The 13,886-nt window shown below is 35.7% G+C and overlaps 1 protein-coding gene across 3 annotated transcripts; it reads right to left on the reverse strand.

The window, feature by feature from the left end:
- Positions 1–866: 866 nt before the first annotated feature.
- LOC145584556 (U2 small nuclear ribonucleoprotein A'-like) lies at positions 867–11,830 on the reverse strand. 3 transcript variants are annotated; one of them, XM_081641375.1, is made up of 8 exons: positions 11,651–11,830; positions 11,110–11,150; positions 10,479–10,608; positions 10,090–10,295; positions 7,874–8,038; positions 2,926–2,976; positions 2,554–2,736; positions 867–1,131 (listed from the first exon to the last, which is right to left on the reverse strand). In XM_081641375.1, the coding sequence occupies exons 1-7, from the start codon at positions 11,730–11,732 to the stop codon at positions 2,557–2,559; spliced, it is 855 nt and encodes a 284-aa protein (XP_081497501.1). In that variant the 5' UTR covers positions 11,733–11,830; the 3' UTR covers positions 867–1,131; positions 2,554–2,556. The 3 variants fall into 3 exon arrangements, with proteins under 3 accessions (XP_081497501.1, XP_081497502.1, XP_081497500.1); XM_081641376.1 differs by having other exon boundaries at positions 867–1,137; XM_081641374.1 differs by having other exon boundaries at positions 867–1,204.
- Between the last annotated feature and the right edge of the window lie 2,056 nt (positions 11,831–13,886).

The following is a 13,886-nucleotide window of genomic DNA, read 5'->3' on the forward strand; positions in this document are numbered from 1 at the left end:
GGTTTTGACTATCACTTGTTACTTTATTAATATGAAAAAGGGGGAGGGGGAGAGGGAGAGAGATGGGGATGGGGATCTTCTTTCTCTAGATTCATTCCTTCCCTCTTCCTAAGATTATGAGAGTGGATCGGATCTCTTTCTTTATTCACGAAATTATACTTAGTATATATTAAACTCAGAATGATACCTCGCAATTCAAAAAATCAAGTCTATTTCTAAGAAAAATGAAATAAAAAGAGAGATGGAACATGCATTCTGAAGGCATATAATGTTATTTGAAACCATATACAACTACTAATAAGTGATATAAAGGGTCGTGGTAATAATGATCAAATAAAGGGTGGCAATGCAAAATACAATAGATGGCTTCAACCACCAAAATGGCACCTAAGGGTCTCAATGATAAATAGGAAGCTCTTGACCTTTTTTTTTGTCCAAGCCAAAGTAGAAATTATTAATGGCCTTAAAATTTAAGGTTATAATTCCCGCTTTTAGATTAATTTTGAGAAAATTTTTTTTTCCAAAATTCAATTGAACTAGTAGAGTGTTCCCTAGGTCTACTTATTGGCCTTAAATTTGAAGGCTATAGTTGGTGCGTAAACATAACACATCTTTCGTTAGGTCTACAAAGTCGCTAAATGATTAAGTTCAAATATGTGACTTCGTTGGAATTTTGTCACATTAGTAGTTACGAATTGCAAAAGATGATTCCAGTCACAAACATAACATCTCAAGGGTTTAAACAGAGAAGGATGGTCCAAATAAAATCATTTTAGAACCAAATTACAATAGAAAGAAGCAAACACAGACGTACAGCTCCCAAACCAATTTGATTGGTTGCCCAAAGCTTCCACTACATCACTAAGGAAATAACTGGCCAGAAAATTTTGGCTTTGGATAGAACTTTCAAATCTGAAATGTACAAGAACTAAAATACTACAGCGGCCTAGTGTCTCCAGTTTTTACAATTCTGTTGCCAAAACACAGCTTCTCTATATAATGACTAATATCTGAAGTCACACATCAATATACACATAATGTGGAAAATTGATGAGTTTAAGCATTTCAAGTAGCCTCCACATTCAAGCCATAGATGTATGGAGGGAAAGCATTCAAAGCAAAGAGCTGGAGCTGGAACTGCATAGCCAAGTTTGTGGGTTAGACATATAAGGGACAATATCAAATTACCAGGCCTACCCAAGCTCTGCACCAAAAATGAAAAAGAAGCTTAGTTAACACATTGCAAGCACAATACCCAGATGTCTATGTCTAAGTGTAATATTACTTACACGTGCCAAAGATTTTAGATAAAAAGTGAGCCCAGAAGGCATAGCGATACAGGTGACACCATCAGAAAGATGATAACAAAAAATTAGATATGTAAGGAAAGTATGGCCCATTATATTCCGTGTTTATCTATTTAAAACATCTTTGAGATCAGTAGAGCAGAGTTATTCAGCCTAGATCAAACTTGATTTCCTCAACAAATAGGAACATGAAAAAAATATCTCACTAGATTTTCCTACACGTTTGTCTAAACACACAAAAACGAGGAAGGCATGTACACTAGTGGACTTGATTCAACTTCCTAGTAGTTTCACACGGTAGCAAATTGTAAAAACCCAACATATTCTTTACAAAACGCAAGCATTCAAAGAAAGAACAAAAAGGAATATCAGACATTCATAACAAGTTCAAGCCACAGCCTATCATTAGAAGCTCCCAGCACCCACCCAAAGGACTGAGGAAAATGTGAACTTGGAAAGGATGTGGACTCAGATTATGGGCCTTAATCGAAGTGCCAAACAAAAACAAAACAGATGGAAGCAGGTTACTCACAAAGAACAACATACCAACAATATCACTAATAAGTATCTGAGAAATAAACCTTCCAAACCAGAACCAGCAAATATAGTTGAGTACCTATCACATACTTTTGTCACACGTAAATTTAATCCCAAATATTAGAAAATGGAAACCATATGGATCAACAACAATAACCTTAGGGTCTAATAAGCTCCCAAGTCATCTATTAAACTGATACAAGCAGAAGTTACATGTATGTCAGATCAGCCGATTGGAGTAAAAAATAAAAATAAAAAAACAAACAAACAAATTCAGATGCTAAAAATATTTGGAAAAGCAAAATAATATTAGACCTCATAAGAGCCTATTTCAGTTGTCATTTGACCATGGATAGCCCTTATTAACCCTGATCAGAAGTTCAGAACTTAGTTTTCCTGAACTTATCTAACCTTATTTGAACTTGCCAGAGCTTGCTTTTCAAGAAATAAGTGAAAATAAGGTAAACTGGACTAGGCCTTAAGCCCTTTATAACAGCCCTAAATTCATAATAAATTATGTTAAACATTACTCATTGAACCACTATAATCAAATCAAATAATGATCAATAGCCTAGAGCCAAGTTGAAATTTGATCGTCACAACTCACAACAGCCATTAAATTGCACAATGGCATGTCGCTAGAATTTAGGGAGAACAGACTGAGTCCTTGTGGTGGGTTACTAATAAGTACACAAAAAGGCAACAATACCATTTAATCTTGGTCCATAGCTGTATGTTCATCAGTCTTGTTGACCAATCCAGCATCTTCTGACGGCACATTTGTCTCATTTTGGCCATCTGTAACCATCTTGTCATCCTGGGTAGCTGCATTGTTATTAATCTCTGTGTCAAAAATCTTCAAATCAGCAGGGAGTTGGCCAGACTTCAGTGCCTATAGAGGTAAAATGTTTAGTCACAGTGAGTCAGTAAGATGAGTAGCAAACAACTGAAAGGACCTAAATCTCCACCACCAGCCCACAATCAAATATTAAATGAGAAGAAAAAAAAATGAAAATTTCAAGGTTCAAAGAAAATCTCTGAAACGAAAAGGAAAAAATAATCATAACGACAAGCTAGTAACCTTTTCAAGCCTGGCAACTTCTTCAAGTGTTTGAGAATTCACAATAGCAGCCTGCACAAATTAAGAAAAATCAACATCAAGTCCCATAAACTCTGACACAGTTGTTACAGGATCACCCAATTTAAACTTCAATATCAACTCAATGACTAAAGCCATAAGTTTTAATCAGTAACCACTGAGTCAAGCCATGGGAGCAACACATCAGTGAGTAATTTTGGAAAAGCATAAGTTATTAAGTTGTACAGAAGATACCAGCTCATGTATGAATCATATCAAAAAATATTAACTTGCTTATAATAACTCCACTTTTAATTGATAATATCATGATAAGCATCTCTAAGTATATAAGGATTCAGAAAATCCATGTATTAGCTGAAATATCTCATACAAAAGTAGATGTTTATGGCAAACAAACTGAGGAAATGCCACAGTACTTGATTTATGGATCTAGTGTTAAATGACTTTAGTAAGTTTCTAAAAATAGTAGTTATCACTAACCTGAGAAAGAATAGATTCAATATCACTAACACTAATAATAAGAGTGAGATGCCTACTCAGCCAAATTTAGGATGAAAGCTAACTAGCCTATCTTAGATTTCTGGTTAGACCATAAATACCCAGTATTGGTCTACATTGCAGTAACATCTACCAACTGCATCAGGTATATCCAAAATTTCTCTTTTCTGACAAAGATAGAACATACGTGGGACACAGCCAGAGGCACTGCAGTCCCTATTAAGCCATTTCATGGAATTCCTTTATATTAAAGACTCCCAAATCATGCTCACCACATTCATTAAATGGTGACATTGTGAAGTCATCCATTTAATGAACTCAAGCCAAGAGAATTTGAGAAATCATCACTCTTAATTTCCCCTCGTTGACAAACTATGACCTTAGCCTTCACATTCCTTGCCTGGCTCCTGCCTGCAACCAATGTGGAGCGATGCAATTTGCAGAAAAATATCGTATAACGTTATAAACAATAATGCTCACACACATTTCAGTCTTTTTTATTAGTACTATTTACTTTTTGAAATTTTCTTATTTATAAATTTCTTTGCCAGCAATCTGTTCTTTAACAAATTTAAGCAAAGTTAACAGAATATTTGTTTGTTTCGTATATCTTGTTTTTTTTTTTTTTTCTTTTTTCCTTATTTCAGCTTGGTCCGTAAATAGCTATTATATAAATGCCTCTGCTATACTTCATTTCTTCTAGTTCTCTTGATTCCAATATGGGCAATGAGTTCCACAAGAAATTTGCAGCTGCTATTTCAAGTTAAAGTACTTATGCTGCAACAGTTTCCCTTCCTTGTTCAAATTTACTGTAAAAATTATACTTCCTCAGTTTTTTTATTAATTGCAACATGTCCCCTTGACACGCATTTTAAGGTGATTAAAAGGTAAATGGACATTAACAAATATAATATGAACACTGTTAAGAGAGACATGTTATGTTATTTTTGTTTAACCTATTTAAGCTAAATTTGTATGTTAACCTTATCTAATCTCTTTCTTAAAATGCATTATGCAAGGACATGTACCACTTTCCTTTTTTATATAAATAAATAGGAAGGTGCCTTTTACTCCCTCCATGTAACGGACCCGGTACAAGGAGTAACACTAGGAGACAAAATTAATTGATGAAACTAGGAGACAAATTAATTAAAGAAGCACTAGAGAGTGGCTGAAATCTGATACTCTTGAGCTGTAGATGACACACACTATTAATATTAGGTTATTTTTGTAGTTTTGCTTGATTATAAAAGGGAATGAGATTTGTATTGTGGAATGAAAGAGAATGGTAACCTCAAGTTACTAAGAGAGTGATAACCTAAAGATATCAAGAGAGTAATAGCCTAAAGCTATTAACCTATCACTTTTGTATCCAAATTTCTGCCATTATCAATCAAAGACTCAAGCTTTTATCTTTAAATTTCTTGTTCAATAGAACTTATAATCTGAAAATCAAAGTCTATTACACTCCACCCCTGAAAAGTTGGCATCTTCCACTATTATTAAAAATTCTCTATTGGTAAATATTCCTCTCCACTTACAATTAGGTCCACAAAAGCCCATAAACACAAGTCCCACTATTTTCCCTTCCTAATCTTAGGGCATTAATAATACAATGCAACTCGCAAGCTACTCAAGCTCGAGTTAGTATATATATGTAATAACAGGTGAAAGGCGCACCAAAGTGTGTGATGAATCAGCGGTAAGCCGTACAGCCACTACTCAAAGTCTATACAAGGAGGGGGAAGAACCGCGGCTTGCAAGGGGATCAGCAACAAGCAGACAAAAGAAATCAATATACCACTAAGATGAGTTCAACAAGGTGGGAAGGGGTGCTGTGACTGTGGTCAGCAGTGAAGTCAAATAGTAATTAAGATTGCAGTGCTTTTTGTAGTAAGCTTGTACTATATATAAAGAAGGGCTTAGCCTTAATGTGATGTTGAGCATTGAGAAAATAGAAAAAGATTGATAACCTGAAGTTACCCCTTGACAAGTTGAGAGTGATAACCTCAAGTTATCTTGTTAACCTTTTGGCTGAAATCAATGAAAGCTTAAACCTTTCTGCTATATTTTGTCTTTTTTATTCAATTCATATTCTTGCAAAAGTTAGTTCATTACAAAGTGATACGCGCCCTAGAGACTAAGTGCAAAGCTAAGGCCAAAGACTTGATCCTTGGCCACGCTCCTAAGGTATTGATGCTTGCTGACTAGGGATCAAAGTAGGGTTTGTATTGTCAAACTTTTAGGTGACAGAAAGTAAAAGAAAATTCAGGAATGCCACGTAACAAATGGCAGCCTAAAATCCTCAGCTATACGAAAATTCAAGTCGCACAAGCTTACGAGGAGCTAGACTTGAATTAATTACACAACTCCCTAAGTCCCTTAAGGGAATGGCAACGGATCGGATGAGGCTAAATCTGAATCTGGATCCGAGTCCGAGTCAGAATCCAACTCACATCTCAAGGATCCCAATCCGGTCCATTTATTCGGACATCCGAATAGATCTGAGTACCCTTTTTTTAAAAAAAAATAATGTGTGATATATTACTTATAAATGCTTGCATTGTCTCTAATAATATTTTTTACATCATATTAGTGCGTAAAAAATTCGAAAAAACCTAGAATATAAAATCTAAACATAATGTACTTAAATATAACCGAGGACTCGGATACTCCGTCGGACTTTGAGCAGGGTCCAAGTCCGATCCACATCCTATTCGATTTCGGATTATGTTTAAACGGATTCAAATCGAACTCAGATTGAATTGCATCCCTACTCCCTACCTAATCCTTTAAGGCATTCTATAGCCCCCACCATAAGCCAGCCATCTTCCTATTCTCATTCGATTCACACACTTCCAAACCACCATCTTCCCCCATCTTAGCCATTACCAACTTCACCTGCCCCACACTCTTCACCAAACTAGATCTTTTTTGCTCTCTCTTCTTACTCAATTCTCATGGTATTTTATTAACCTCACCGGTACATTCTCACTCTTTATCCTCCTTGTACAATTTTCATGGCTTCTCTATTTCTATTTTCAAGTGTATAAAGGTAAATAAAATAGTTGAGAGGTGATACACCGATATTTACCTTAGTGAGGCAATCTAAGAGAAGAGTTTGAAGCTCGGATCAGAATTTTTATAATTTTTTTGTTTTTAAAAAGCCACAAGGGAGGGTGATGAGAATCGATCAAGTAGGGAAAAATCTATCCCTTACTCTTTGAAGCTCACATCAATATATTTCACTCTAACTTTTTTTTAATAATTATTTTAGAAAGAGCACCACTTCAATCAGGCATATCTAAGCTTGGCAAGACCCCTGAACCCCATTGCCTTAGTGTGTGTTGAGCTTTTATGTATGTTCTCCTTCCCAAGTACCAGATTCCAATCATGTAGCAAATTAAAATAATTGAGCAATTTTAAACTCCCTACCTTCAACAAGGCAATTTCAGCCCAACAAACTTTGTTATGAGAGTGTTGGGGGGGGGGGGGGGGGGATAAGAAAATGGGCAAGAAAGGTCACTGGAGGATTAGGTTTTTGTAAGTTCCTTTTATACAAAAACAAAGAGGGAGAAAGTAACGAAAAAAAAGCAAGAAAAAAAATCAAAATATTGATAATAATAGACCAGTCGATTAAAATGTGGCATGTGCCTCTTCAATAGGTTTTATACATTCTATTAAGCAGTACCAAAAACCTAAATTTTAGAACATATAAGATACAGTAGTAGTTGTTATTTCCAAAATATGACACATAGAATGCTGTTCTAGCAAAATTTTCCTATTTCTTACATAATCTTCTTCATTTGCTTCTACCTTTATTACATTCTTTAATATCTTTAGATAAAATGTTAGTCTATCACACACAGGTGTATATCCTGTATTCGAAACATAGAAACCCATATGACTTAAACATACTTGAATGCTTCATTTCTTTTCTTTATAATCCCTTTTTATTATGTGTCCACATCATGATTTTTCAAGAATTTGTGCCCATTTTAGTGTGACCTACACTAAGCATATTTTTACTACATAACAATCAAATCCATAAAAGATTATTTTGTTGGTATGTCTTAAGATAAATCTATCAATACACTTACATTAAACATTATTAGCAACTTAGCAATCTACAACGAAGTATATATGCCATGTATTATGTATGCTATAAATACAATGTTGTCAATATGGCCCATCTTAGTTTAAATATTGTGAGTAGCCAACATTTTGTTCCCAGCGTGAAGTTGTTAGAGATAATCAAGACGTTTTTCCATGCATGTATGACTCATACACGTACAACACTCACACACTTATCCCTAATGCCATGAAAATGTAATAAAACATCTTAGTATACTAAAGCAGGAAATTCAGCATCATAGAGAAGCACAGAAATCTCATTAAGGAGAGACAATAAAGGTCAAGCCCCTTAATATACCTTGATAGCTATGATTTGCTCTGGAGTAGGAGCTTTGGGTGCTTGTTCTTCTTTTGAAACCTCCTCAACAATGGGTGCCTCCTCAGATGTGACTGTCTTCACTACTTTTTTGGCCTCTTCTTCAGCTTCCTTGGATGAAAAGAGCTTATCTGCCTCTTCTCGTTCCTATATAGATGATAAAAACACCAAGTTAAGGATCTATAAAATACTACAGAGCAAAACAAAAGTGTGATTGCAACAGATGTCCAGACTATTTACACACTTACACGTGAAAAAGGAAGCAATGGAAGGATTGTACTAAAAATCAATCATGTTTAAGACAGCTTAAACCTTAATACACACGCACACCCATAAACACACGCGCGCACGCAATTTATCACACCAATAAAGGGTAAGAAATTTATTTCTAAACACACACACACACAAGCAATTTGTCACACCAAGAAAGGGTAAGAAATTTATTTCTGAAAAGATTGTAGGTAAGAACATATGAATGGGAACAAAATAATACAGCAATGCAAGTATCATACTGAAGTTACGAACATGCAAGGAAAAGGAGCTAGCAGAATAAAGAGAAGTAAGCAGGGAGAAGGAAATAGCATAAGGGCAAAAGCGCCCTAGCAACACAACTTTATGGGGAAAAAGTGCCCTAGCAACACAAGAAAAGAAAAGCTACCTACTTAGAGCAGTTTTAAAGGTTATGTAAATATTATCACAAGCTATGTCCTGATTTATCTTCATATGTGATCCCTCTATTTCTAATTCTTATTAGGCTACCTCACTCTCTTTTCTTTATTTTCTCACTATTCCTTAGCTTCATCTTTATAGCTGTGCTACTTGCAATGCAAAGGTTAACCCAAGGTCTCCAACTGTCTCTAACCACCTCAATATTGATTTACCTCTTCTTATATCTGCCCACAAACTCATAAGCTTCAGTTCACTACCATGCAGCATAACAAAGAGTCAAGAACTCGATAATTTGATTTCTTAACAGGGTATTCTCTTGTCACATAGGACCCCTAATGTGTTCCTTCACCTCAACCACCCAACATATACCTTGATTTATCATGTTTCCTACGGTTTCATTGTAGAATTGATTGATAGAGATCAATAGCATCATTGAATCCTACTAAAATATGGCAATTGTCCCAAATCCCAATCCTGATTGAATTCTTTGTCACCTACAATCACCCAAACAATTAGTGTACATTCTGACATTACTCACCCAACTCCAATCTCTTTCGACTTCAAATTCTAAGATTTCTAATTAATTGTTGGTACCCTTACTTGTCCTAGCCACTAACAAGATAATTTCTACAAATAACATACAAAAAGGAAAATTCTCTTTGACTATCTTCATTAAGAATCCATCACCAGACCAGAAAAAAATAGGAGGGGAGTAGGGGGCGTGGCAAGAATTACCCTAAATACAACCCGATAACAAAAAAATACGGAGTATATTGCTTTCTTTAGCCTCTTGATGTTCTCAAACTAGTCTTAAAGAAGATTCCTTAAAACCTCAAATAAACTTCCTAGACACTCATTATTATACTTTTCCCATTTTTTAAAAAGTACCATGATGCATCCATTTCCCATAGTTAGTATCTAGTGTGATTCATAAAGGATGGTGGCTTCAATAGTAAAAATTCTTAACACCAAACCAAATTGACTATCACCAAACATTCTCTCTTCACACTCTCTTGTCATTTCATGCCATAAATTAGTTAATTGAAACCGGAAATCCTCAACTCTAGTTCTCTCCTTTGTTCTCGATTAGTTGTTGAAGTCATGGTAAAATCAAGAACTACACCTTCACTTAATCCTTGCATATAAACATGTAGTCACAGGGCTTTCGTATGCCATAGTAGCATTTAGAAAAGACATTGCTGTCTTTTGTCTGACTACTTGATATGCAAGCTAGTTTGGCATAACCAGTGCACACTTCCGTGCAAAACTACATCCATTTCAAGTACCAACCATGAGTCCACGACTCATAATCAAATACACAATCTCAAAGATATGCAATAAGAGAAAGAACCCTATGCCGATAAAGTGGTAGCGATTGTTTCCTGCTCCTAAACATCATGGGGTTTAGAAAGTACAACTCGATATGTGTGCTGCAAAACTTTGAACAAATCTGCCAGCACAAAAATCTTCAAAACTAATATGCTCGAACAAATTGCATGGCAAAATGTGAGAAAATGCATTTAACTCACCTTTTGCTTCACCTTCTTGAAGTCCAGCACACGCAGTGATTTCAATTTGTATATCACGTACAAGCGGTAATTTGGCTTCTTAGTAATATTATTGTCCAGCAGGCTAAGAAATTTCAGCTTTGAAATTGATGCAAGTGGATCAATCTCAACCAAATTGACAAGTCGATTATTTGTAAGAACAAGTGTATGCAGTTTTGGCAGATATTCTGCAAATTCAAACAGTTAAAATTTGTCAAAGATTCAAGCAAGATAATGGTAGTTGACGTACATAAGACTTGAACACCCAACATCCAAAATGAAGATGTAAGGAACTCTGTCACCTGAGCTCCCACCTCTTTCTCAAGCAAGCAGAATATAAGAGAAGGGTGAGAGTGAATGAGTCATCTCACCTCCTATGTTCGGATTTATGCGCGTAATCCTATTGTTGTTCAGTAACAAAGTTCCCAATCGGTTCAAATAGGGGAAGTTCTCGAGCTTTACAATCTCATTGTCTGACAAGTCAATTGTGTCAAATTGATCCTGCACATCAGTGTGAAAAAATGAAAGTCAAACAAGTATTGTCCAAAGTATTCTCAGTTAAGCAGCAACATACAACTACAAATGTGAGGACATAGCTGACACACCAGTAAAGCTATTCAACAAAATCAGCCGTTAAAAAAACTGGACAGTGCACATTTTACCAGCTGTAGCTTATGTGAGCAAAACATAAGCTTTACTATTATATCACATCTGGAACTTTTAAAATAGTGTAACAGACTAACAGTAGCTAGACTACTCCATGGAAGCTTCACTACAATATCGCATCTGGAATATTTACAATAGTTTAATAGTAGCTAGACTACTCCGTGACAGAAACAAGGTTCAAAAAGTAATTTTTCCTGTCCCAATTCCCAAAGCAACTGGGTCATCAGAAAACCTAAAACAAATGCATACTGGTATAATAAAGCTTGCAATAACATGGAGGGGAGCATAACGCATGGATAAAATCGTAGTTATGTATTCTCTCTGAACAGAAATTACCTCAGTTGCACCCAAGTTCTCTATGTATGCAATCTTGTTTCCTGTGGAATAAAGGGGAGAGATAAGTAGATTGTAGTTTGTTGTAATTGAAACCTGAAAAAACGTTCCTGATGGATCTTTCCATAGTGAGGATAAAGATTTACAAACGGGATTGATGTCCACAATACGATTGATGTTTTGGAGCAAAATAATTATAGATAACAACAACAGACGGCGACAAGAAGTGTTGTTGATAAGCATTAAGCAAGCAGAACGGGGAATTCCCCCATTAACTCTAACAATTACACATAACATTGATATTCCATCAAACAGAAGTGTTGTTGATAAGCATTAAGCAAGCAAAGATAATTAAAAACTACTAGCATTAAATTAACCTAATTGGTAAGTTATGGTAGAACGGGGAATTCCCAGCCTAAATGACATTGATTCGGGATTCAAATAAATAATCTGTAGAACGCTAAGTTACAAACATAAACACTCTCAATGATTCAGAGAATTACAAAATTTACGAAGATATAGAAAAATGATTGAGGAGACAAACCTCGAAGATCTAATTCGCGCTCTTTGATAGCATTAAAGAAATGAGGACTCTTCCAAATCAAATCTGCATTCAGTTTCACCATTTCTGGGTTTAACAAGTGAACGAGAACAACAACAATGAAAATAGGGCTTAAACGCTGGGTATAGGGTTTATCAGAAACGGTGCGGACCAATTTCTATCAGTCCTGTGCTAACTGTGACTACTTTTGAGGTTTTCTTTTTTGAATCAAGGAATTTTCAACTGTTTTTACTTTTTTTCTTTTTCTAGAAACACGTAGACAGTAATATTACAAATCAAATCCGCTAAATATATAAGACTCTATGGAAATGAATCCATACAAACAAATTTCGAGCAAACACAAGTATCTCATTTTCCTATAAGGTGGGCAGCTGTGTTACCTGTCCTTCTAATATAAGAAGAAATAAATGCATTAAAAATACTTAGATAACATGCTAATATTATCATAAATTAATCAAATTGGTGAGCACCTTTGTTGTTAATTGCAGCACACACAGAAAATGAGAAGAAGAATCACCTTCCAACCATACCCATGATACACCCAGGCACCTAGCCACCAAGAGCACATATCGTACATCTACTACTTCTGCACACTCTTACCTCTCACACACACTCAACTTTTCTTACCGCAGCCCAAACGAGCTCCCCTTGATGGTTCCTTGCCACTGCCCCCAACCCCATATAGGAAGTAGCTACATGAGCATGCACATTTACTTTTATAAAACCTTCTAAGGGACGTTGTCACGTTGTTAAAGAGTGACATGCAGTTCGAGGTTGGTCGGAGAACACTTTCTTGGCATATATACAATAATCCTCAACAAGCTTTACATAACTGGTAGCCGTTTGAGAAGTGTTTAGAGACAAACCCTCGTGAACCATCTTATTCCCGGAAAACCAAAGGGACCTTATCATGGCACATAGCATACATAACTCATCACGATCTAATTTATCAGTAAGCCATACAAGCTTTGAGAGAAAAGAGGAGTTCGGAGAATCATTTAAAATAGACCGAAAGTGGCTATCATTTCAAACAACTTTTGCTGCAAGACAATCAAAAAGCACATGAGTGACAGATTTTACTCCACCAACACACATCCCATACAAATCATCCCCCGCTATATACCTTCGAAAGAGCTCTTGCTTAACCGCAACACACCCCTTATTAGGGCTATTCATTGGTCCAAAATCGAACTAGACCGAAGACCGAAAAATTGAATTTTAAAAATCGAAGAACGAACCCGGACCGGACAGGTTTGGACCAATTTTCGAGTTTTTATAGAAAAATTTCTAAATTTCAAACAATTTTTGGAAATTTTGGAAAAACAAATAAAGGAAAAACAACATTTTTAACGTCTTTTTTTGTATGTTTAGTACAAAAATATCATACGACCAAATTTTTTCAAGCTTATTAAGGATAATTTTAATCATTATTAAAAGTTTTATTTATAATTTTAAGCAAAAAAAAAACGATCCGGTCCAAGACCTATTTTTATAGGGTTTTGAATCAGACCGGACCAAACAAAATACCGGAAATATAAATTTCTCGACCCGTCCATTTTTCCGGTCCAGACCAAATTTTGAACACTCCTACCCCTTACACATTTTCCATAAGAAGTGGCTTAGTTTCGAAGGACCACTTAGTCTCCAAATAACGCGCCACGCCTCTTGTTCCTCATCCTCAACTCCATTCTCCACGCCATTAATATGACTCATTCTTCCAAGTCAGTACCCAGATTTTAAATTATAAACATCATCTTTTAATGGCCACCAAAATAACGAATCATTAGGTAGAGGTAGCTAAGGGTATTTGGATAATGGACTTACAATCTTCAGCTAAAAATAATTCTCGCAACGCCTTATTGTTCCAGAAAGCTGAAGGTGCATCAATCAAATCTAAAACCCGAAAACCTGGATCATAATGTGGACCATGAGTAGGAGCTTTTTCCGGTGTCCCTGGTAGCCATGCATCCAACCAGACACGAATATTTGTTCCATTTACAATCCTTCAACTAAGGCCTTCAAGCAATAGCGATTTGATTAGCCTATACTTCAAATTCACAATGCATAGGGTTAATCAAATAGACTTCACAATCTAAAAGGCCATTAATCTAAATTGTATTTACGAAAAAATACAGGTCTATCGTCTTGATAAGTTCTAAGAAAATACTCCCTCCGTGTTTAAATAAATAAAACGTTTTGACTTTCACGGAGTTTTAGG

The sequence above is a fragment of the Chenopodium album genome, chromosome 16 (genome assembly GCF_948465745.1).
Source record: "Chenopodium album chromosome 16, dcCheAlbu1.1, whole genome shotgun sequence".
NCBI lineage: Eukaryota > Viridiplantae > Streptophyta > Magnoliopsida > Caryophyllales > Amaranthaceae > Chenopodium > Chenopodium album.

Excerpts from the sequence above, each read along its gene's own strand:
- LOC145584556 (XM_081641375.1), bottom strand. The coding sequence starts at position 11,732 with ATGGTGAAACTGAATGCAGATTTGATTTGGAAGAGTCCTCATTTCTTT. Across the intron at positions 10,609-11,109 it reads AGAACTTGGGTGCAACTGAG|GATCAATTTGACACAATTGA; the intron begins GTAATTTCTGTT and ends ACTGATGTGCAG. Across the intron at positions 2,737-2,925 it reads AAGTTGCCAGGCTTGAAAAG|GCACTGAAGTCTGGCCAACT; the intron begins GTTACTAGCTTG and ends TTACCTCTATAG.